At 41.1% G+C, this 26,045-nt stretch overlaps 1 protein-coding gene and 1 non-coding gene across 3 annotated transcripts in view; one reads left to right on the top strand and one right to left on the bottom strand.

Annotated features, from left to right (window-relative positions):
* Window positions 1–13,064, top strand: part of HKDC1 (hexokinase domain containing 1) — a 45,680-nt gene extending 32,616 nt beyond the window's left edge. For both annotated transcript variants that reach the window (XM_060092234.1, XM_060092225.1), the window contains 6 exons: window positions 5,695–5,790; window positions 5,967–6,066; window positions 7,457–7,640; window positions 9,578–9,733; window positions 10,237–10,470; window positions 12,917–13,064. In XM_060092234.1, coding sequence (XP_059948217.1) covers window positions 5,695–5,790; window positions 5,967–6,066; window positions 7,457–7,640; window positions 9,578–9,733; window positions 10,237–10,470; window positions 12,917–13,064 — 918 coding nt within the window. The remainder of the gene's footprint in view (window positions 1–5,694; window positions 5,791–5,966; window positions 6,067–7,456; window positions 7,641–9,577; window positions 9,734–10,236; window positions 10,471–12,916) is intronic.
* A 5,130-nt stretch (window positions 13,065–18,194) lies between these two features.
* Window positions 18,195–18,266, bottom strand: TRNAE-CUC (transfer RNA glutamic acid (anticodon CUC)). The gene has a single exon. It is a non-coding gene; the product is annotated as a tRNA-Glu (tRNA).
* Between the last annotated feature and the right edge of the window lie 7,779 nt (window positions 18,267–26,045).

Below are 26,045 nucleotides of genomic sequence, written 5' to 3'. Positions count from 1 at the left end.
AGAAAAAGTCTCTTGCCTCTTCGGCAGCTCCAGAGTTTTCCCGGACTCCCTCCCGGCTAGCTGTGGCACATTAGCCCCATTCAGGCTGAGTTCTCGCTGCCAGCCCCAGTCCTCTCCCTGCGCTCTGACCGAAGCCCGAGCCTCAGCTTCCAGCGCCGCCCGCCCCGGCGGGCGAGCAGACAAGCCTCTCGGGCTGGTGAGTGCCGCTCGGCACCGATCCTCTGTGCAGGGATCTCTCCGCTTTGCCCTACCCAGGTATTTGGGGAGTTTCTTGCCTTTTGGGAGGTCTGGGGTCTTCTGCCAGCGTTCAGTAGGTGTTCTGTAGGAGTTGTTCCACGTGTAGCTGTATTTCTGGTGTATCCTCGAACTCTTTCATCTTCTCAAACTGAAACTCTATACCCATTAAACAATAAATCCTCATTTGCCTCTCTCCCAGCCCCTGGTAACCGTTATTTTACTCTCTGTCTCTATAAATTTGACTATTCTAGGTACCTCATATAAGTAGAATCATAATAGTATTTGTTATTTTGTGACTGGCTTATTTCACTTAGCATAATGTTCTCAAGGGTCATCCACGTAGAATTTCCTTCCATTTTAAAGCTGACTGATATTTTATTGTATGTATACACACTATTTTTTTTTTTTTTTTTTTTTTTTTTGCGGTACGCGGGCCTCTCTCTGTTGTGGCCTCTCCCGTTGCGAAGCACAGGCTCCGGACGTGCAGGCTCAGCGGCCATGGCTCACGGGCCTAGCTGTTCCGCGGCATGTGGGATCTTCCCGGACCGGGGCACGAACCCGTGTCCCCTGCATCGGCAGGCAGACTCTCAACCACTGTGCCACCAGGGAAGCCCAGAAAAAACTTTTGACAAAATTCAACACCCATTTATGATAAAAACTCTCCATAAAATAGGCATAGAGGGATCTTATCTCAACATAATAAAGGCCATATATGACAAACCCACAGCCAACATTGTTCTCAGTGGTGAAAAACTGAAACCATTTCCACTAAGATCAGGAACAAGACAAGTTTGCCACTGTCACCACTGTTATTCAACATAGTTTTGGAATTTTTAGCCACAGCAATCAGAGAAGAAAAAGAAATAAAAGGAATCCAAACCAGAAAAGAAGTAAAGCTGTCACTGTTTGCAGATGACATGATACTATACATAGAGAATCCTAAAGATGCTACCAGAAAACTACTAGAGTTAATCAATGAATTTGGTAAAGTAGCAGGATACAAAATAATGCACAGAAATCTCTTGTATTCCTCTACACTAATGATGAAAAATCTGAAAGAGAAATTAAGGAAACACTCCCATTTACCATTGCAACAAAAAGAATCAAATACCTAGGAATAAACCTACCTAAGGAGAAAAAAGACCTGTATGCAGAAAACTATAAGACACTGATGAAAGAAATTAAAGATGATACAAACAGATGGAGAGATATACCATGTTCTTGGATTGAAACAATCAACATTGTGAAAATGACTATACTGCCCAAAGCAATCTGCAGATTCAGTGCCCCTATCAACCTACCAATGGCATTTTTCACAGAACTAGAACAAAAAATTTCCCAATTTCTATGGAGACACAAAAGACCCCAAATAGCCAAAGCAATCCTGAGAAAGAAAAATGAAGCTGGAGGAATCAGGCTCCCTGACTTCAGACTATACTACAAAGCTACAGTAATCAAGAGAGTATGATACTGGCACAAAAACAGAAATATAGATCAATGGAATGGATAGAAAGCCCAGAGATAAACCCACACACATATGGTCACCTTATCTTTGATAAAGGAGGCAAGAATATACAATGGAGAAAAGACAGCCTCTTCAATAAGTGGTGCTGGGAAAACTGGACAGCTACATGTAAAAGAATGAAATTAGAACACTCCCTAACACCATACACAAAAATAAACTCAAAATGGATTAAAGACCTAAATGTAAGGCCAGTTGCTGTCAAACTCTTAGAGGAAAACATAGGCAGAACACTCTATGACATAAATCACAGCAAGATCCTTTTTGACCCACCTCCTAGAGAAAGGGAAATGAAAACAAAAAGAAACAAGTGGGACCTAATGAAACTTAAAAGCTTTTAGACAACAAAGGAAACCATAAACAAGATGAAAAGACAACCCTCAGAATGAGAGAAAATATTTGCAAATGAAGCAACTGACAAAGGATTAATCTCCCAATTTTATAAGCAGCTCATGCAGCTCAATATCAAAAAATCAACCCAATCCAAAAATGGGCAGAAGACCTAAATAGACATTTCTCCAAAGAAGATATACAGATTGCCAACAAACACATGAAAGGATGCTCAACATCATTAATCATTAGAGAAATGCAAATCAAAACTACAATGAGGTATCACCTCACACCAGTCGGAATGGCCATCATCAAAAAATCTAGAAACAATAAATGCTGGAGAGGGTGTGGAGAAAAGGGAACCCTCTTGCACTGTTGGTGGGAATGTAAATTGATACAGCCACTATGGAGAACAGTATGGAGGTTCCTTAAAAAAGTAGAAACAGAACAACCATACGACCGAGGAATCCCACTCCTGGGCGTATACCCTGAGAAAACCGTAATTCAAAAAGAGTCATGGGCTTCCCTGGTGGCGCAGTGGTTGAGAGTCTGCCTGCCGATGCAGGGGACACGGGTTCGTGCACCGGTCCGGGAGGATCCCACATGCCGCAGAGCGACTGGGCCCGTGAGCCATGGCCGCTGAGCCTGTGCGTCTGGGGCCTGTGCTCTGCAACGGGAGAGGCCACAACAGTGAGAGGCCCGCGTACCGCAAAAAAAAAAAAAAAAAAAAAAAAAGAGTCATGTACCACGATGTTCATTGCAGCACCATTTACAATAGCTAGGACATGGAAACAACCTAAGTGTCCGTCGACAGATGAATGGATAAAGAAGATGTGGCACATATATACAATGGAATATTACTCAGCCATAAGAAGAAATGTAATTGAGTTATTTGTAGTGAGGTGGATGGACCTAGAGTTTGTCATACAGAGTGAAGTAAGTCAGACAGAGAAAAACAAACACCATATGCTAGCTCATATATATGGAATCTAAAAAAAAAAAGGTTCTGAAGAACCTAGGGGCAGGACAGGAATAAAGACGCAGACGTAGAGTATGGACTTGAGGACACAGGGAGGGGGAAGGGTAAGCTGGGATGAAGTGAGAGTGGCATGGGCATATATACACTACTACCAAATGTAAAATAGATAGCTAGTGGGAAGCAGCTGCATAGAACAAGGAGATCAGCGTGGTGCTTTGTGACCACCTAGAGGGGTGGGATAGGGAGGATGGGAGGGAGACGCAAGAGGGAGGAAATTTGGGGATATATGTATATGTATAGCTGATTCACTTTGTTATAAAGCAGAAACTAACACACCATTGTAAAACAATTATGCCCGAATAAAAATTAAGAAGAAAAACAACAACTAGAAATAGAACTACCATGTGACTCAGCAATTCCACTACTGGGCATATACCCTGAGAAAACTATAATTGAGAAAGAATCATGTACCACAGTGTTCATTGCAGCACTATTTACAGTAGCCAGGACACGGAAGCAACCTAAGTGTCCATCTACAGATGAATGGATAAAGAAGATGTGGCACATATATACAATGGAATATTACTCAGCCATAAAAAGAAACAAAATTGAGTTATTTGTAGTGAGGTCGATGGACCTAGAGTCTGTCATACAGAGTGAAGTAAGTTGGACAGAGAAAAAACAAATACTGTATGCTAACACATATATGGAATCTTAAAAAAAAAAAGTTTCTGAAGAACCTAAGGGCAGGACAGTAATAAAGACGCAGATGTGGAGAGTGGACTTGAGGACACGGAGAGGGGGAGGGATGGGCTGGGACGAGGTGAGAAAGTGGCATGGACATATATACACTACTAGATGTAGAATGGATGGCTGGTGGGAAGAAGCTGCATAGCACAGGGAGATCAGCTCGGTGCTTTGTGACCACCTAGAGGAGTGGGATAGGTAGGGTAGGAGGGAGATGCAAGAGAGAGGGGATATGGGGATATATGTATATATATAGCTGATTCACTTTGTTATATAGCAGAAGCTAATGCACCATTGTAAAGCAATTATACTTCAGTAAAGATATTGAAAAAGAAATGAATACACATGGGAAGGGGGAGCTGTGTGCAGCTGTCCATGGTCCTGAATGATCCAGGGCACAGGTGCACCTCCTGACCCAGGACACTGGGCCTTCAGGCCTCTCTCCCAGCAGTTCTGACAGGTTCATGAAGACACAGCTAAGAAGGAGGGGAGACCAGTGGACAGCTGGGAGCAAAGCCACTGATGGCTGGGGAGAAAAAAAGAGACTTAAAAATTGAAGTATAGTTGATTTACAATATTATATTAGTTTCAGGTATACAACATAGTAATTTAATATTTTTATAGCTTATACTCCATACAAGGTTATTATAAAATATTGACTATATTCTCTGTGCTGTACATTACATCCTTGTAACTTATTTATTTTATACCTAGTAGTTTATACCTCTTAATCCCTTTCACCTATTTTGCCCCTCTCCTCACCCCTCGCCCTTCTGGTAACCACTAGTTCCCAAAAGAGAGACTTAGGTGTGGTACATATATACAATGGAATATTACTCAGCCATAAAGAATGAAATTGGGTCATTTGCAAAGATGTGGATAGACCTGGAGACTGTCATACAGAGTGAAGTAAGTAGAAAGAGAAAAACAAGTATCGTACATTAACGCATACATGTGGAATCTAGAATGAACTGGTTTGCAAGGCAGAAATAGAGACACAGATATAGAGAACAAACATATGGACACCAAGGGGGGGAAGTGATGGAGGGGGATGAATTGGGACATTGGGATTGACATATATACACTAATATGTATAAAATAGGTAACTAATAAGAACCTGCTGTATTAAAAAATAAAATTCAAAAAAAATTAGAAATACTTTTTCTTGGTATTATAAAAATTATACATGCTAATTTTAGGAAAATTAGAAAATATAGGCAAACAAAAAGGAGAGACTAAAAGGTACCAGTAATCTTGTACCCAGAGAGAACCACTGTCAACCCCCTGATGTATGCATTGTTCCAGGCCTTTTTCCAGATTTGAGTGTGTGTGAATTTTAAAATAATAATAGAATAATTCACTATCTATATTTGTTTAATGTGAGTTCACTTAACAGTGTATGGTGAGCATCTTTCTCTAACATCTAACGTCTCTTAGAGCATTATGTTTTTATGGTTGTAGAGCATTTCCTATATTGATGTACAAGATGATAGATCCATATTGTTGGAATGACAGGATGCCTCTAGTTTTTCCTGTGAAACAATGCTTTGATGAACATTTTGCAGCTTTATCTTTAATCACAAGGATGTGATTGATTGGGTAAATTAGAACTGGCCTTTGTTCTGTGCAGTCATGGCCAGGGAACATGCGTTGACCCTTGATAAATATGAATTGCTGCAATTATTCCCCAGCAGTAGACCTTGTCTGAGCATCATGCTCTGTGGCACCTCTGGACCCAGTGTTAGGGCTACAGTTGGAAGCACAGTCAAAAGCATTTGACTACCAGTCAGCTATAGTGCCTTGCATCTGTTTGATGCTGAGATTGTATAGTGGTCCCAGCAAACTATTGCACAAATGAATTTGCCCTCCTTTCTTACAGGGAACACTCATTGAGTGGACCAAAGGCTTCAAGGCTACTGACTGTGAAGGGGAAGATGTGGTGGACATGCTCAGGGAAGCCATCAAGAGGAGAAATGTACGTTATGGTGTTAAGGCTCATGCCTGACCTTGCCCCTTCCCCGAGGCCCCTCTGCTCTGCCATCCTATACCCAGCCCTGTGACTCTGGCCTCTGCCCACATCAGGCTGATGTGCCCCTCCTGAGCCTGTTTGGCTTGCACATCCTACTTATAGTAGAGCTGCTTCCTTTGCAGGAGTTTGACCTGGACATAGTTGCAGTTGTGAATGACACAGTGGGGACTATGATGACCTGTGGCTATGAAGATCGTAATTGTGAAGTTGGCCTGATTGCAGGTAAGTGATCAGGCATGTCCTATTGGCCTACTCCCATCTGATCTTTTAGAGGTTCCCTTTTAACATAGTGAAGGTCAGGGGGCCATTGTTCCATTACGTAGAGGTTCTGAAGCCAGCTTTGTCCAAAGTAGAGACAAAGTTAAGATTGGGATTCCGGTCTCCTAATTCCCAAGTCTTTACTTAACATCTTTTTCCCTAAGGGTCCTAAGCCAAGGTTTTCCTTTCTGTTGAGGAAGGAGAATAACATAGAAAGAGGGGACTTTCAAATTAGCGCCTTGGGGCAGATTATTCTGGGAGGAAGGAGACCACAGTTGGATCAGGTTGGCACGGAACTGAGGGAGCTAGATTTTCATGTTGGCTCCAACATGCACCTTCTCTGTTCTCTGACCTCTTCTGGCTGTCAGTATGCACAGGATGGAGAAGAGTTGGAAGGAAACCTAGGAGAGCAGAAGGGAGTGGTCTGAGGTATGATGTAGGCGTTTTAAGGGTCTTTTGGAAAAGTCTGGCAGTGATTAAGGGCAAGGGTCGATTCCAGGGGGATACTCTAACAGGTGAGGGGACAGGTGGTATTTGAACAGGTGGAGACAGGGGTGATGGGCATTCTCAGTGACAGGCACAGGTTAAGTAATCACAGAATCTGGGAAAGTTGTTCCAGCTGGTTGTCTGGGCTTCCTGAGTTTAAGTAGTACATAGAACAGGAGATGGGGATATATTGAGATGTCTTCAATGCCAACTAAGAGGTTTCATCTCACTCCAACACTTACCTACTTTGTGACCTTGGGCAGGTTGCTTATTCTGTCTGGACTTGAGTTTCCTCATCTGTGGGAAGGGCTGGGCTAGATCTAGGAGGACAAAGAGGTAAGATTTGTTTGATTGATGATAATAGTTGCCTGGACTGTTGTGTTGAGAATAGTTCTGAGACCAGGTCATGGACAAAGGAGAAGAGGGTGGCTTTCAGATGCCAAGTGTCTACTTCTCCAAGACTAGATGATTCCTCATGGTCCCTTCCAGCTCTGACTGCTAATTCTGTGACTGCTTGGAGCTTACTTGGTGTGCCTGTGGCTTATCAATAATCATGAGGAGAAGGAGGAGGAAGATAATGATATCACAGCTACCAATTCTGTGTGGAGGAAACTTACGAACATCATCTCATTTTTTTTTCTTTATAACAAATCCATAAAGCAGGTATTATTTCCTTTTTACAGATGAAGTAATTGGCTCTCTGAAAGATGAGATACTTGTCTAGGGTCACCCAGCTATGAGTGTAAAGCTAAAGTCCACACCCAGTTGTATCTGACTCCAAACCTAAATTCCTATCTACTGTACCCTGCTGGCTCTTTAAGATGTAGTGGTGTCTTTTGAAGACTAAAGTCCCATCTTGACCTTTTAGGAACAGGCAGCAACATGTGCTACATGGAGGAGATGAGGAACATTGAACTGGTGGAAGGGGATGAAGGGAAGATGTGCATAAACACAGAGTGGGGAGGATTTGGAGATAATGGCTGCCTAGATGACATCCGGACCCAGTATGACAAGGAGGTGGACGAGGGGTCCTTGAATCCTGGCAAACAGAGGTGAGGAGGGCAGATGTGTGCACTTATGCAGGTTGTGCAGTGTACGACTTCAGCACATCTAAGGGGGCGCCATTTTCATGTTACAGACACCATAGTTTGTATATTTATGACAACTCTCCATCAGATGTTAGTGAAATGTCTTATTTGAACAAAAGCATAAAGTTATGACAAATTTCCAACAAAGAGAAAGAAGGTGAGCCTTTTTCTAATTACCACAATCTACCATAAGGTTTAGTGGTGGCTGTGGAAGTGAGGCAGAGGTTGTCAAAAAGTCCATTCACTGTGGACTGGGTGTCACAGAGCTGGGACATGGTGACTTACTGGGCCCTCTCAAGATGGGCTTCTAGTAGGTCCAGTTTAGCGGTCAACATCCTTAGTCTTTCAAGAGCAGGCTGCCAGGTTGGTGATCTCTGTTGTTCTGGGGGTGGGGAAGTGGCTTCAGGTGATGGATGGGAGTCCTGGTTCTCAGCCATGACGTTGTGTTCCAGCATGGGTCACAATCACTTTGTGAGGTGTATTCCGATTGATAACCGTACTAAAAATACTGAAAATAATGATGGTTTAAAAAAAACACAAAACAGTACATTTTCACTTGCATTCTCACATACCTTCTTGAATAGGAGAGAAAGGGGTAGACAGGGATAGAGCTAGCATATGGTGGATTGATCATTAGCCTGAGCCCATCCATTATGACAGGGGTTGGCAAACTTTTTCTGTAAAGGACCAGATAGTAAATGCTTTACTGTCAGGCTATATGATCTTTGTCACAACTAAACCCAGTGTCTTACTATATAAAATAAGATGAAAATGTACATTTATCCTGATATCCAAGTGGAAGAGTTGAGCAGATAGGAAATGTAATGGGATGCCTGGGCCACAGGTGCCTTGCTGACTGTTGAACTGAGAAAACTCAATAGGAAGAGGCTTGACAAGACCAAGACCAGCCCTGGTGGTCCCTCATCTTCCTTTGGCACTAGTCTTTGTAAGTGGGAGGCAGGTGAATTGTGGTAAGCCCAGCTGAACCAGGGACCAAAACACAAGGGACCTTAACAAAGGGCCTTATCTCTAAATCGCAAGTTGGGGCATCCAAGTTTTATGTCTGAATCCACTGGAAGCTCACGTTTTTGGAGTGAGAGTTTAAGGGGGCAACATACTTGAATTCACCTGCTGTCACCATTATTTGTCTAAGTGTTAGTTCTTTGGACTGATGAGGTCCTGAGCAGTTAAGAGAACACAAGTCCCGCATGTAAGTCTCAGGCACACTCAGATTTCCATTTGACCCTGCAGGCAGTGGCAGTCCAGCTCTGCATCATCGTTACTAATACTAATACACACATACCTGGGCAGCGTGCCTGATCAGTGCCTGTCGGTTGCAAAGCTCCTTTTTCTCTTGCACCTTCCGCCTTGGAGCTCACAGCCTGATAGAAAGGGGGAAGGGAGCTAACATTTTGGACCACCCTTGGTGTGTGCATACAGTTTAAATGTGTTATCTCATGGAGCAGAAGCTCTAGTGGAACAGATTTCTTCAAATACAAAGCCAAGGAGAATTAGCTTTGGGACCAGGAAAGGGACTCACTTTAGCTTAGTGTCTACTGTGCACCAGACGGTTGCCTCCCAACAGTCTTGTGGGGTCAGGGTTTTGCTCCCTGTTTTATAGATGATGGTTTAAAGTGCTTGCTCAGGTCATGCAGCTAATGTGTGGCAGAGCTGGGACCTAGTCCTTGCTCAATATGGCTCCAAAGCCTGGTCTTCCCACATCATACTGTCTCCTGCATGCACTTCTCTGGGCCTGCTGCCCACTCTGACCCACTGCAACCCAGGCAGCTGGTGGATGCCAGTGGCATGCCTTCCACACTCTGACTCGTGATCCTTTCGGGAACCACTCAGCAGCACTGATTTTCCTGCCTTCGCCAACCTCATCCCTCTTCTCTAAACAGATACGAGAAAATGACCAGTGGGATGTACCTGGGGGAGATCGTGCGGCAGATCCTGATTGACTTGACCAAGCAGGGTCTCCTCTTCAGAGGGCAGATTTCAGAGCGTCTCCGGACCAGGGGCATCTTTGAAACCAAGTTCTTGTCTCAAATTGAAAGGTGACTCGTGATCAATTTCACCTGCTTGATGTGACAGGCCCTATGTTGGATGTGCCGCTGTCACACCAGGTTCCGGCAGATTTGAAATTTAAAAATAAAAAGAGTAAGGGCCTGGCTGGGCATAGGGTTGCCTCCTGGGGTTGCTCCCTCTCTCCAGCTGTATCAGGACCACAGCACCCAGCTGAGGGTCCAGCTGCCTGTCTGGGCCCCGAGGTTCCTAAATGGTTACACAGGAATTAGCTTAGGCTAAAAAATGATCCTCTTTTGATTCTGAAAAGATGATGTGCTCACACTTTATTCTTTAAAGATGATGGGACTTCCTGGGGGTGGCAGACCTTCTTGAATCTCAGCTTCTAAGGCATCCTGCTCCAATCTTACCATTGCTTGGATCATTTTCTTCTCCCTCCCGCTTGAGCATCTAGGGATGGGGGCCCGTGAGCCCTGCGGAGCAGGTTCTAGGACCCCAGGAATAGGTCCTGACATCCTGCTCTGCTTGCCTGCAGCGATCGGCTGGCCCTCCTCCAGGTCAGGAAGATCCTGCAGCAGCTTGGCCTGGACAGCACGTGTGAGGACAGCATCGTGGTGAAGGAGGTGTGCGGAGCTGTGTCCCGGCGGGCGGCCGAGCTCTACGGCGCTGGCTTGGCCGCCATCGTGGAGAAAAGGAGGGAAGACCAGGGGTTTGAGCACCTGAAGATCACCGTGGGTGTGGATGGCACCCTGTACAAGCTGCACCCGCAGTGAGTGCTCCAGAGAGGCAGGGGTGGGGATGCTGAGGCTGAGTGTGGACCCTGGTGAATCTGACAGACAAAGTGCAGGCCCTGGGGGCTCTGCTTCCTACTGCTATGATGTGGGGTGTTCACCACCCTCTCTGAACCCCAGGCTCCTCATCTGTAACAGGCAGGCAGTAATAATCTCTACCTCCTAGGCCTGCATCAGGATTGAGTGAGTTCCTACATGAAAAGTGCTTTACACAGTGCTCAGTAAATACAAGTAATTATATTAACACAGTCTCACCTGACCTCACAGGGAGCAATGAGAACTGACTGTTTTGCACAGTACAGAGCATGTGACAAGTATGAGCTCAGAGTCAGGAGGCAGAAGGATTAAGAGTGAGTTTGAATCCTGGCTCCACCACTTAGAAGCTGGGGGGCCCAGAGCCAGTTTCTTACCCCCTTTGACCCTAATTCTTTATCTCTAAAATGGTGACAAAAATCATACCTACCCCATAGGTTGTCAGGAGAATTAAGTCAAATAGTGTCTGTAGACTACGTGGCACATCAAAAAGATGGCAATGAAAGCTTTTATTTAATGTTTTATATTTTGTTTTGGCAATGAAGAAAGGTATTAGCAAGCTTATAAAAATTTCCAATTATGCTGAAATGTATACATAAACATATTATTACTGTAATCCTTGATCCTTAGCCCTTCCTGTGATGCTGACTAATTATCCAGAATAACTGACTAATATCTTTTCTTGGTTTTCCCCTTGGGGGTCACATATTTTTGGTGTGGTTCCTACAAGCCTCTTCCTTTGAACCAAGACCTGACCAAGGGACAGAAACCACATGATCATTTCAATAGGTGCAGACAAAGCAGTTGATAAAATCTAGCACCTTTCGTGATCAGAGCACTCAACAAACTAGGAATAAGGGAGCTTCTTTAATCTGATAAAAGCATCTATGAAAAACCCACAGCTGACATCATACTTACGGGTGAGACACTGGATGCTTTTCCCTTAAAATTAGGATCAAGACAAGGATGTCCACTCTTGCCACTGCTGTTCAACATTGTACTGCCTCCAGATGGTGTGTGGTTTTGTCTCTCAGTCAAGTTTTGATTCAAGGGAGAGGCTTATAGGAACCAGACCAAAAATATATGACCTCAAGCAGAAAATCAAGGATGAGTCTACACAAGGCAGTTAGGCAAGAAAAAGAAATAAAAGACATCTATATTGGAAAGGCAAAACTAAAAATATCTTTGCAGATGACATGGTTTTGTATATAGAAATCCTAAGGAATCTGCAAAAAACTATTGGAAGGAACTAAGAAACAAATTCAGCAAGGTTTCAGGATGCAAGATCAGTGTACAAAAATCATTTGCATTTCTATGCATTAACAATGAATAATCTGAAAATGAAATTAAGAAAATAACATAGAAAGAATAAAATACTTAGTAATAAATTTAATAAAAGAAGTGTAAGGCTTGTACATTGAAAACTACAAAACGTTGTTGAAATAAAGAAAACCTAAATAAATGGAAAAATATCCCATGCTAGTGGATTGTAAAACTTAACATTGTAAAGAGAGCAACTTCCCAAATCTTTTTTTTTCTAATTGAAGTACAGTTGACATGCAATATTATATTAGTTTTAGGTATACAACATAGTTATTTGACATTTATATACATTACAAATTGATCACCACATGTCTAGTAACCATCTGTTACTGTATAAAGTTATAGCAATATTATTGACTATGTTCTCTATGCAGTATATTATATCCCCCGACTTATTTTATAACTGGAAGTTTGTGCCTCTTTATACCCTTCATCTATTTTGCCCAACCCTCTAGTCCCCTCCCTTGTGACAATCACCAGTAGTTTGTTCTCTGTATCTGTAACTCTGTTTCTGTTTTGTTTGTTCATTTGTTTTGTTTTTTAGATTTCACATATAAATGAAATCATGTAGTATTTGCCTTTCTCTGTCTGACTTATTTCACTTAGCATAATACTCTCTAGGTCCGTCCATCTTTTTGCAAATGGCAAGATTTCATTCTTTTTATGGCTGAGTAATATTCCATTGTGTATATATATACCATATCTTCTTTATCCATTCATGTATTGATGGGCACTTGGGTTGCTTCCATATCTTGGCTATTGTAAATAATGCTGCCATGAACATAGGAATACATATATCTTTTCTAATTAGTGTTTTTGTTTTCTTTGGATGAATACCCAGGAGTGGAATTAGTGGATCATATGGTAGTTCTATTTTTAATTTTTTGAGAAGCCTCCATACTGTTTTCCATAATGGCTGCACCAATTTACATTCTCACCATCAACTGATGAATGGATAAGCAATCTATTTTCCATCTATGCAATGGAATATTACTCATAAAAAGGAAGGAAGTACTGATACATGCTACAACTAAGTGCTGATGATGTTTCTCTTTTTCTTTTTTATAGCTTTTCTCGGATATTGCAGGAAACTGTGAAAGAACTAGCTCCTCGATGTGATGTGACATTCATGTTGTCAGAAGATGGGAGTGGAAAGGGAGCAGCTCTGATCACTGCTGTGGCCAAGAGGTTACAGCAGGCACAGAGGGAGAACTAGGAACCCCTTGGGGTTGGGCCACATGTGCCTTGGATACTGACCAGCCTTTCCTCTGGCAGATGAGTTGGTCAGAGACCAGCAGGCAAGCTTCTGGCTGACTTCACCTTCTGGATAGCCAAAAGAGAACCCCAGGTTCTTGGGTACTCTTAGTATTTTGTTACTGGTTTTCAAGGGCATTAAGTGACATCTCTATTTGGCATGTTTGGACCAAAGATGGGCCAACTTACAAAATCAAAGCACTGGGCCCAAGAGATCCCCTTTTAGCGTCTTTCAGTTGAGACCTGAGCTGTTAGTTCTCTATGGCTTTGGGTCCTGTGGCTGCTGGGCTCGGAAACAAATACACGATCTGCCCATGTGGCCTGGCTGGCTGAATTCCCCACTGGGATGCTTCAGCCATTGCTTGTAGTAGATTGAGCCATCTACTTGTAGATGCACATTTGAGAGGGATAGGGGCTTAATCAACTGGAGATCTAATCTAACTTGTCATTAACTTGTCATGTTGACTTCAAGCGTGAAGAGAGAACAAAAACTTTGGAGTATTCAGCCCCAGGATGAAGAAGCGTTGATTGCCAGGGAGGCCTGTAGGAAACTTTTCATGCTTAAAGTGAGTTATATCAGCACCCTGTAGGATTTTGTTTCTCAGTAAACGTGTGTGATGGGGAGGGTGCTGTTTGGGGCACCTGTTATCATTTTACATGTGGTTTTTGTCACTGCTGATGATAGTTGTTTTAAGGACCGTTAGGTATATGAAATCCAGTAAATGAATAAAAATATTTGATTTCCCAAGAATCTTTGCATGAGGTTTTAATATTTCATCTGGGAGGCTTGCTTGGTAACTTCATGATCTGTTGGTGGAATGAGGGACCCATAGGGTCAGAAGTTGCTGACAGCATCTATTTAGTTCAAACTTCTTACCAACAGGGGAAAAATATATGGAATATCTTCTATAATATCTTTGACAGATTATCCGAATTTCATTTAAATGAATACTTCCTGTGACTAGGCATTTACCACATGATCCTACAGCTATTGCTTTTTTTTTTTTTTTGCGGTACGCGGGCCTCTCTCTGTTGTGGCCTCTCCTGCTGCAGAGCACAGGCTCCAGACGCACAGGCTCAGCGGCCATGGCTCACGGGCCCAGCTGCTCCACAGCATGTGGGATCTTCCCGGATCGGGGCACGAACCCGTGTCCCCTGCATTGGCAGGCGGACTCTCAACCACTATGCCACCAGGGAAGCCCTGCTGTGCCATTCTTATTAAATACTTACTGGATGGAGGCATGATTGAAATAAAGTGTTCCAAGAAATTTTTCTTAGAAAAAGTGGAGACCATTATCATGGGAAACAAACTGAAAAGAATAATATTTCAGATCATCCAGGTTGATTTATTCTGATTTATGTACTTATTCCTAGTGCTAATTGTCACCATTTGCTGAAGCAGGATGTTCAGACAGACAGAATGGAGGAGGCTGGAGGAGGGTAAGAGAGACCAGCTGAGACTGGGGACAGATGAGGGGGCTGAGGTTCCCTAGGAAATATTTTTTCATACATTTATGAAACAGGTATGGAGATACTGTTGTGGACAGGTTCTAGATTTACCAAAATGAACTTTTTTGTATTTTAGAGTTATACCTCTCTGCAGAGCTGTTGTGTGGATTTGTTAAAATTATCTTTTTGTATTTTGAGGTTATGCTTCCTTGGGGAAATGTTTCACCTTAACAGATTTTGTCTTAGTCAACCCCAAACCTTGTTGTCCTTGTTATCTTTCCCCAGTTCTCCTGTTCCTCGGTAAGACACCCCCAGCTCCAAGTCCCTCTCTCTCCTGGTTCTGCTGGGGGGTCTCTCCCTTTGCCATCCTACCTGGATGGATGATCTGGCCCAGAGATTCAGGGAGTTGCACCACCACATTCTCCTACAACCTGGTCGTTCAGCACATGTTTGGTAGGTTCAAGGTCACCTGGCCTACTTGTTTTTCAGTTTTGGTCTCTTACAAGAAAAAGAAGCCCCAAGGTATCTATCCCAAGGTATCTAGGCAATCTTGCACGTTCTGACTAATTGATAGCATCATAGAATCCTTGAACCAGAACGGAACTGCAGAGAGGGCAGACATCCATTTTGCTGTGTTTGGACAGGCCAGCCCCTGAAACACCCGGGGCAATGGAGGACTAACTTCTTCTCAAAGTTTACTAGGCAAGACCAGCAACCATGCAACCAGGTAAACTGTCCTCGTGCAGATCCCACAGACATCCTCTTAGGAAGGGCTTCATGATCATCTACATTTTCTACCCCTGTGGTGTCTCTCTGCCAGTAACCTTTTGGCTTGAAAGAGCTGATGAATATAGATTTAAGAACTAGATTTTCCCCATGATTCTGACCCTCCAGAACAAATGACCTCATTCCCACTTGTCTGTCTTCAGAAATCTTGTTTCCTCTTCTTTCCATTAGCTGGAATGGGCACTCCATGAGAATAAGGACTTGGGTCTCATTTTTCCTGTTGTCCCCAGAGCCTACCACAGTGGCTGGCATTGAGTAGCCATTGGACAATTCTCTAAATGAATGAATGAATAAATGCTAAAACAAGGACGTGAATGGATTATTGCTCTCCTTTGAATCACTCCATTCTTCTTTCTCACCCAGTGGCACGTGGGCCTTATACACAGTAGACACTCTATAAATGATAGTTCAACAAATGCTAAGCCCTGTTCTAGGCACTGAGGGCCCAATGAAATGTAAGGTACCATTCCTGCTTTGTGAGAACTCACAGGCTAACAGGGAAGGAAAGACATATAAATATATGCAGTACAGTATGGTAAACAGGAACAAAATGAACACAATTTGTGACCATGACCTGCATCCTTTAGATCAGGAACTCTCAATCTTTGTGTGTGTGCGTGCATGTATGTGTGCACACACGTGTGTGCATGTGCACCATAAACCCCTTTGGCAATCTTATGAAACCTATGGGTCCTTTCTCAGAATGTTTTTATTTTTTTCACTTTTTAAATGAAATTTTCTTTTTTTTATTTTTTATTAGTTTCTGCTTTATAACAAAGTGAATTAGTTATACATATACATCTGTTCCCATATCCCTTCCCTCTTGGTCTCCCTCCCTCCCACCCTCCCTATCCCACCCCTCCAGGCAGTCACAAAGCACCGAGCTGATCTCCCTGTGCTATGCGGCTGCTTCCTACTAGCTATGCATTAAATACCTAGGATTACAAAGGAAGTCAGTGGTAGTGAATTACAGTTATTAGAATATTAAAGTGGTAGTATGGTAATAGATGTGCTTATTTGTTAATGCATTCTATGACAAGTTCCAGCAGGAACCTAATAACAATCATAATTTTCCTGATGAGTGTAAACAGTATTTTGAGACATTTGTAACAACAGCACGTATATGAAAACTTGCATGGTTCCCACTGGAGACAAAGTTACAGGTGCTGCTAAAACTACTGTGGTTTGCTGCCCACATTCATAATGGATGGAGAGGCTAAATTTCAATTAGAGATGATTGAAATAAAGTTGAAACTCTTTCCCAGAGAAGTTTATGAACTCCTCGCTTTGAGAGTCCCCCCTCCCCCCCACCCCTCACCATGGGGCCCAGGTTAATCATCTCTGATCAGAATGTCCTAATAGAACTGGCGCATTTAGGGATAGCATCTTAGATGGCAGAGAGGCAGTATGCTTGGATTCAGAAGAACTAGGTGTGCTATTGAACCTTCCTGAGCTTCAATTTCCTCATGTGCAAAAGGAGACTTTATAACAGCCTAACATGGTTATGTGAACAACACAAGCTAAACTGTGGACATGTGGATAAGCTATGAGCCATTTGTACACGTGTGAAGTGGTGCGTTAAGGTCGGTAACCATTTTTGGGGGCCCGTCTTATGGGTATGATCAACATTAAGGTCCCTCCAAGCCTATTGTCCAAACATATGGCTGGCTAATGACTGGCAACTGGGGGAAATGCATTTCTCACAACCCCTTCCTTCCACCTCTGACATCTTGATATTCCCTCTCTTGCCGTTTCACAGTTGAAATTCCTGGTGAACCATATTTTATTAGAGAAAGGAGGGGACTTGGGAGAGGTTGGGTAATAAGAGGGGAATCTGGTAGCTCATATCTGGGGTGAAATAGGAGAGGCGATTAGAGTAGAAGAGTTGGATTCTTTTCTGGTCCAGCCAGGGAAGGAATGAAGCTGGGAAGAAAGTGAAAATACTAAAAAATATCTTCCAGGTTTTTTTTTGTTTTGTTTTTGTTTTTCCTAATGAGAAGGAAAGAGATAGGGAGAAAGGTAGGTTATTGACAATTTGGAATCAGCATGGCTTGAGGGATTGACCTAAAGAACAGGGATGGACTAACAGCACAAAGGACAATTCCAGCGTCTACCATTCACATCATGGTCTCTTTGTGGCCCAGTTCCTAACAAGTCACCTCTGTGGTAGCTAGCATGGTCTAAAGTGGCCTTTCACAAAGTATGTTCAAAGTTTAACAGGATGTTCCCAAGTTCACCAGTTCCTGGAGTCAGTCACCCTTTCCTTTTTTTTTTTTTTTTTGCGGTACGCGGGCCTCTCACTGTTGTGGCCTCTCCTGTTGCGGAGCACAGGCTCCGGACGCGCAGGCTCAGTGGCCATGGCTCACAGGCCTAGCCGCTCCGCGGCATGTGGGATCTTCCTGGACTGGGGCACGAACCCGAGTCCCCTGCATCGGCAGGCGGACTCTCAACCACTGCGCCATGAGGGAAGCCACCGTTTCCTTTAATACTTAAATAAGATAGCTTATTTCTCCATCCCACTTACTACAGAGAGGTCTCTCTCCCACCCTAGCAATTCCTGGAGGGAATGCTTATATCTTCCCGTTACTCCTCTAATTCCTGTCTCCAGTTTGCTTCCCCCCATCTCAATTGATCCCACAATTCCTGCAGCTACTTCCTCTCTGTTTTGCCGACTATGTGAAACTGTCTCTTTTTGATTCCCCAAAACACCGTTAACTCAAGGCCAGTGGCAGGAACAGACTTAACTAAAGGTTTGGGGATTGTGGAGGGGGGACTACGTCACACAATAGGAAACTATTTTACTTTTTTAATTTTTAATTTTTTTTTGGCCATGCCATGCGGCTTACGGGGATCTTAGTTCCCCGATCAGGGATTGAACCTGGGCCCTGGCAGTGAGAGTGCCAAGTCCTAACCACTGGACCACCAGGGAATTCCCAGGAAAAAACTTAAATATGAAATACTAGATATCAAAGTTCTATGACCATCCCTGCCCCAGAGAACTTCTCACTGGCCATCTTTCTCCATAGGCTCTTTTGGCTACATGTTTTATGGATTCTTCCCACTTTCTCTGGAGACTTCTTTCTCCTCTCCTCTTCTGTGACTTCTGGACTCCTCCATAAAATGAAAACTTCCTATAGTTTTATTTTACAGAGTAAGTGACTCTCCTATGGTCTCAATCCACTCCTAGGGCAGCCCAAGGGACCACACCTTTCCCAAACAAAAAGGCCTGTTGAGGTGTTTGGATGAACACCTTTGAGAGAAATAGAAGGATTTTCTCTCTGAAAGGAATTATTCTGTTCTCTTAGAGTCAAGCTACAACAAGAGTTTTTCCTTGACATATAGTAAATTGCGTATATTTAAAGTGTATAATTTGATACAATTTGATGACATCATTACCACAATCAAGATAATGAACATTAACCACCAAAAGTTTCCCTGTGACCTTTTGTAATCCCTGCTTCCTGCCCCTCTCTTCCTCCTTCATACTTGGGTAACTACTGATTTGCTTTGTTTTTAATATAATTTCTTTTGCATTTTTTAGAATTTTATATAAGTGGAAGCATACATTGGTACACTTTTTTGATCTAGCTGCTTTCACTCAGCATACTTATTTTGAGACTCACTCATGCTGTTGCAAGTACGAAGTGTCCATTCCTTTTATTGCTGAGTATTCCATCGTGTTAATATACCACAGTTTGTTTATCCATTCACCTTTTCATGGGTATTTGGGTTGTTTCCAATAGCCAATAGTTTTTGGCTATTAAAAATAAAACAGCTATGAACATTGTATACATACAAGTCTCTATATGGATATATACTTTCATTTCTCTTGGGTAAATACCTCAGAATGGAAAAGCTAGGTCATTTGGTTAAATTTTTAGGCAAAAGCCAAATTATTTTCCAAACTAGTTGAACCATTTTGTTTCTTTAAGCTCCACTCATAAATGAAATCATATAGTATTTGTCATTGTCTGGCTTAGAATGTTGATTTCTTTAAAAGTACCTTAGTAGGTTGTCAGTCTCTTAGGACTGATGTTAAGAAAGAGCTGTTCTGGTAATTGTATTGCTGTTGTATTGCATCTGTAGGTCAATATGGGGAGAATGATCTCTTTAAACTGTTAATTCTTCCTAGTCATTAACATGGGATGTCTCTTTTTTGATTATGTCTTCCCTGATGTTTTCCAAAAAGCTTTGTAATTTCCTATATAGGTCTTGCACTTTTTTTTTTATCTTAGGTTGATTTTTAGGTAGTTTGTAGTTTTGTTGTGATTATAAATTAAGTCCTTTAAATTTTTTTTTAGTTTCTAATTGTTTGGTTGCTGATGCAAAGAAATGCAATTGACTTTAAGAGTAAATTGCAAAGATCATGACCCTTTACCCCTAAAAAAGTCATCATGTATTTATTGGGAACAACAACAATCTCTTACAAAACCACAGTGCCATTATCAAATTTAGGAATATCTTATTATTTCTAGTTATTTAGATTATTTTGAATTTTATGTATTGACAATCATATAATCCACAAATATAACAGTTTTATTTCTTCCTTTCTACTCTTTTCACTTTTAATTTTCTTCTTGTCTTATTTACGCCATCTAAATCATACAGTGCAATGTCGAAGTGAAGTGATGTTAGTGAGCATCTTTGTCTTATGCCTGATTTTTATAGCGTATACCCAAACATTTCCTCATTTAGAATAATTTTTGTGTATTTTCTTAGGAGTAACTTTTATCAGAGTAAATAAGTTCTCTTTCGATCATAGTTTATGAAGACTTTCTTTTCCCATGATCAGGTATTGAAATTTATCAAATTATTTTACTATGTCTATTGATCTTAATTTTTTCTCAATTGCTTACAATAATGAGTACTATCTATTAGTTTAATAATATTAAACCATCCCTGCAGCCCTGAGATAGACCCATCTTGGTCGTGGTTCATTACTGTTTTTATAACTGTTAGATTTGATTTGCTAATATTTTATTTAGAACTTCTGCATCTTTATAAGTGGAATGAGCTTATAAACTTTCTTTTTTGTACTGTCATTGTCTTGTTTTTGTAGGGTTATACTAGCCTCATAGAATGAGTTTTTAATCTCTGGAAGAATTCATTGAAAGTTTTGTGGAACTCACCTATAAAACCATTTGGGCCTTTTATTTTCTTTGGGGTAAGATTTTTAATTACTGCTTCAATTTTTTTGAATAAGATTATGCAGGCTTTCCATTTTTTCTTAATCAAGTTGGTAGATTGTATTTTTCCCAGAATTTATCCATTTTGTCTTTTTAAAATATATTTGCATAAATTTTTTAGATTTATATGTAATTCATGTAACATAACATGCACCATTTTAAAGTATAAAATTCAGTGGTTTTTAGAGTGTTAACAAGTTGTGCAACCATCACCAGTATATAATCCCTGAACATTTTCATCCTAAAACCTCCATACCCATTAGCAGGTCACTCCCGTTTCTTCTAACCCCCAGCCCCTGGCAACAACTAATCAACTTTCTGACTCTATGAATTTGCCTATTTTGAAATTTTCATGTCATGGAATCACACAATATGTGCCCTCTTGGGTCTGACTTCCTCGCTTAGCATAATGTTTTCAAGGTATTCATTCATGTTGTAGCATGTATCAGAACTTATTCCTGTTAAATGCCAAAGAATTCCATTGTATGTATATACAACATTTTGTTTATCCATTCATAAGTCGATGGACATATGCTTGCTTCTACATTTGGCTATTATGAATAATGTTACTATGATTTTTTTTAATAAGTTCTTGTGTGAACATATGATTTTGATTCTCCTGGATGTATATCTAGAGATGCAATTGCTAGGCCAAATGGTAATTCTAAGTTTTAACTTTCTTAGGAACTTTAAATAAAATTGTTTCCCAAAGTGGCTGTATCATTTTACCTTCCCACCATAGCAGTGTGTGTGTGTGTGTGTGTGTGTGTGTGTGTGTGTGTGTGTGTGTGTGTGTGGTGTGGTGTGGCATCACACCACCACATCCTCACCAACGCTTGTTAGTATCGGTCTTTTTGATTATAGCCATCCTAGTTGGTATGAAGTAATATCTCACTATGGTTTAGATTTTCATTTCCCTAGTGACTAATGATATTGAGCATCTTATTATGTGCTTGTTGACTATTTGTGTATCTTCTTTGGAGACATGTCTACTAAAATCCTTAGCACATTTAAAAAAATTAGTTATTCCTCTTCTTATTGTTGAGTTTTAAGTGTTCTTTATATATTCTGAATTCTAGACTGTTTTCAGATGTATGGTTTATAAATAATTTCTCCCATTTTGGTAAGTTGTCTTTTCATTTCCTTGTTAGTGTCCTTTGAAGCATATAAGTTATAATTTTCACAAAGTCTGATTTATTATTTCTTCTGTTTGTGCTTTTGGTGTTATATCTAGAAAACCACTGCCTAACTCAAGGCCAAGAAGTTTTACCCTTATGTTTTCTTCTATGAGTTTTACCTAATTTGCCTTAAGCCTACCCAAAGAATTCGTTTTTCTTTCTTTCCTCCCATTTCTTTCTCTTTCTTTCTTTCTTTCTTTCTCTCTTTCTTTCTCTCTTTCTTTCTCTCTTTCTCTCTCACAAAATACTATATGAAAAAGGCATATCACAAGACATGACTAGTTGGAGAGCACAATAAATTATCACTAGCATAGATTAAGAGAAAATATTTTTTGCCATTTTTTATATATTGATTTCCAGTTTTACTGGGTAGTCATAAAAGAGAATGTCTTATATTGTATGACAACATAAAACAAATAGGCATTTTAAAAATTGTTATTGAGATATAATTGACATATAGTATTGTACTGTATTAGTTTCAGGTGTACAACATGACTTGATAGATGTATATATTGCAAAATGATTACCACAATAAGTTTAGTTAACAATTTTTTTTCTTGTGATGAGAACTTTAAAAATTTACTCTTAGTAACTTTCAAATATACAATATGGTATTGTTAACTATAGTTGTCATGGTGTACATTACATCCCCATCCCCAGGAGTTATTTATCTTATAACTGGAAGTTTGTACCTTTTGACCACCTTCACCCATTTTGCCCATCCCTTTATGCCCCACCTTTGGTAACCACCAATCTTTTCTCTGTATCTATGAATTTTTAAGATTCTACACATAATTGAGATCATATGGTATTTGTCTTTCTCTGTCTGATTTATTTAGCTTAGCATAATGCCCTCAAGGTCCATCCATGTTGTCACAAATGGCAGGGTTTCCTTCTTTTTATGGCTGAATAATATTTCATTACACATAGATACCACATTTTCTTTATCCATTTATCCACTGATGGGTACTTAGATAGTTCCTATGTCTTCACTGTGTAAATAATGCTGCAGTGAACATGAAAGTGCAGATTATCTTTTCAAGGTAGTGGAATGGTAGTTATCCTTCAGATAACTAAACAGGAGTGGAATTGCTGGATCATGTGGCATTTCTATTTTTAATTTTTTGAGGAATCTCCATACCGTTTTCCCTAGTAGCTGAACCGATTTACATTCCCATCAACAATGCAGAAAGGTTACCTTTTCTCCATATCCCTTCCAACACTTGTTATTTCTTGGTTGTTTTGTTTTGTTTTGTTTTGTTTTGTTTTGTTTTGTTTTGTTTTTTTTTTTCGGTATGCGGGCCTCTCACTGTCGTGGCCTCTCCCGTTGCGGAGCACAGGCTCCGGACGCGCAGGCCCAGCGGCCATGGCTCACGGGCCCAGCCGCTCCGCGGCACATGGGACCCTCCCAGATCGGGGCACGAACCCGTATCCCCTGCATCGGCAGGCGGACTCTCAACCACTGCGCCACCAGGGAGGCCCTGTTTTGTTTTTTAATAATAACCGTTCTAATGGGTGTGAGATGGTTTTGTAGTTTTAATTTGCATTTCCCTGATTAGTGATGTTGAACACCTTTTCATGTATCTGTTGTTGATTTGTTGTTGTATGTCTTCTTTGGAAAAATGTCTATTCAGATCCTCTGCCCATTTAAAAAAAATTTTTTTTCTATTGAATAGTATGTGTTCTTTATATATTTGGATATTAACCCCTTATCAGATATATGATTTACAAATACTTTCTCCATCCTATAGGTTGCTTTTTCATTTTGCTGATGGTTTTTCCTTTACTATACAGAGCTTTTTAGTTTGATGTAGTCCCACTTGTTTATCTTTGCTTTTTGTTGCCTTTGCTTTTGACGTCAAATCCAAAAAATCATTGCCAAGACCAATGTCAAGGAAATTATAACCTGGTTTCTTCTAGGAGTTTTATAGTTTTAGAACTTACATTCAAGTCTTTAATCCATTTTGAATTTTTTGTGTATAGTATAAGATAGTGGTCCAGTTTCATTCTTTGGCATGTGGCTGTCCAGTTTTCCCAGCAACATTTGTTCAAGAGATTGTCCTTTTCCCACTATATACTTTTGGCTCCTTTGTTATAAATTAATTGACCATATATATGTGGGTTTATTGGTCTGTTCAAATTTTATATTTCTTTATGATTTAGTCCTGGTAGCTTTACGTTTCTAGGAATTTATCTATTACTTCTAGGTTGTCCAGTTTGTTGGCATATGATTTTTCATAGTAGAATCTTATGATCCTTTGTATTTCTGTGGTATTAGTTAAAACATCTCTCTCATTCCTGATTTTATTTACTTTAGTTCTCTCTTTTTTTCTTGGTGAGTCTAGCTGAAGTTTTGTTTATTTTGTTTATCTTGAAAAAAAACCCACACAGCTCTTAGTTTCATTGATCTTTTCTATTGTCTTTTTAGTTTCATTTATTTCTGCTCTGATCTTTGTTATTTCCTTCCTTCTATAAACTTTAGGCCTAATTTGTTTTTCTTTTTCTAGTTCCTTGAGATGTAAAGTTAGATTGTTTATTTGAGATCTTTCTTGTATCGTAATGTAGGCGTTTCTTGCTATAAACTTCCCCCTTAAAACTGCTTTTACTGCATCCCATAAGTTTTGGATTTTTTAAAAATTAATTTATTTATTTATTTTGGCTGCATTGTGTCTTCATTGCTGAGCGCGGGCTTTCTCTAGTTGCAGTGAGCAGGGGCTACTCTTCATCGCGGTGTACGGGCTTCTCATTGCAGTGGCTTCTCTTGTTGCAGAGCACAGGCTCTAGGTGTGTGGGCTTCAGTAGTTGTGGCTTGCAGGCTCTAGAGTACAGGCTCAGTAGCTGTGACACAGGGGCTTAGTTGCTCCACAGCATGTGGGATCTTCCCGGACCAGGGCTCGAACCCGTGTCCCCTGCATTGGCAGGCGGATTCTTAACCACTGCGCCACCAGGGAAGTCCCCCCCATAAATTTTGCTATATTGAATTTCCATTTTCATTTGTCTCAAGATATTTTTTGATTTGTCTTTTGATTTTTTTCTTTGACCCCTGGTTGCTTGGTAGCATGTTGTTTAATCTCCACATATTTGTGAATTTTCCAGTTTTCTTCTTGTAATTGATTTCTAGTTTCATACCACTGTGGATGGACAAGATGCTTGATATGATTTCAGTCTTCTTAAACTTGTTAAGACTTGTTTTGTGGCCTAATGTATGATCTATTCTGGAGAATGTTCCTTGTGTGCTTGAGAAGAATATGTATACTGCTGCTTTTGGATGGAATATTCTGTATATGTCTGTTAAATCATTCTTTTTCTTTCTTTTTTCTTCTTGTTCCTCTGATTGGGTGAATTCCACGCCCCTGTCTTTGAGTTTGCTAATCCTTTCTTTGCTTCATCTAGTCTGATGTAGAACCCTGCTATTGAATTTTTCAGTTCAGTTATTGTATTCAGCTCTGTGATTTCTGTTTGGTACTTTCTTATATTTTCTATCTCCTTGTTGAAATTCTCACTTTATTCATGCATTGTTCTCCTGACCTTGATGAGCATCTTTATGACCATTATTAGAACTCTTTATCAGGTAAATAACTTATCTCCATTTCATTAAGATCTTTTTCTGGGGTTTTATCTTGTTCTTTCATTGGGAACATATTCCTCTGTTATCTTCATTTTCTTTGACTTTCTGTGTTGGTTTCTGTGCATTAGATAAAACAGCCACCTCACCCAATCTTGAAAGAGTGGCTTCCTGTAGGAGATGAACTTTATCCTCCAACCCTGCCTTAGTTCTTGGTTGTCTCTCAAGCCTTTGTGATTGTCAAGGCAACCTTCTTTGTTCTTAGTGGCCCCCAGCAGTTGAGGGTGTGCTATGACCTGTCTGTGACTCAAAGGGGAGAATCTTAGTCAGCATGTAGATGTAGGCTGATTGGAAGCCAGACCCCCAGGCAGCAGTTTTTGTTTTTTTTTTGTGGTACGCGGGCCTCTCACTGCCGTGGCCTCTCCCGTTGCGGAGCACAGGCTCCGGACGCGCACGCCCAGCGGCCATGGCTCTCGGGACCAGCCGCTCCGCGGCATGTGGGATCCTCCCGGACCGGGGCACGAACCCGTGTCCCCTGCATCAGCAGGCAGACTCTCAACCACTGCGCCACCAGGGAAGCCCCAGGCAGCAGTTTTTAAAGTATGCAACTCTACCTCTTTCAGGGGAAGACTGGGAGATGGGCATTTCTATGTGCTCCCTCTGCGCTGAGCCCTGGGGTAGGGGGGATAGCTAGTTAAGAACTGCTCCTTTGTTTGCTGTTGTCCCTTTGACCTGTGAACACAAATGCTGCTGGCCACCAGAGCCAAGCTGTCAAGGGA

Source organism: Mesoplodon densirostris, chromosome 1, assembly GCF_025265405.1.
Source record: "Mesoplodon densirostris isolate mMesDen1 chromosome 1, mMesDen1 primary haplotype, whole genome shotgun sequence".
NCBI classification, from domain to species: Eukaryota; Metazoa; Chordata; class Mammalia; order Artiodactyla; family Ziphiidae; genus Mesoplodon; species Mesoplodon densirostris.
This window is presented reverse-complemented; position numbering and strand designations above follow the sequence as displayed.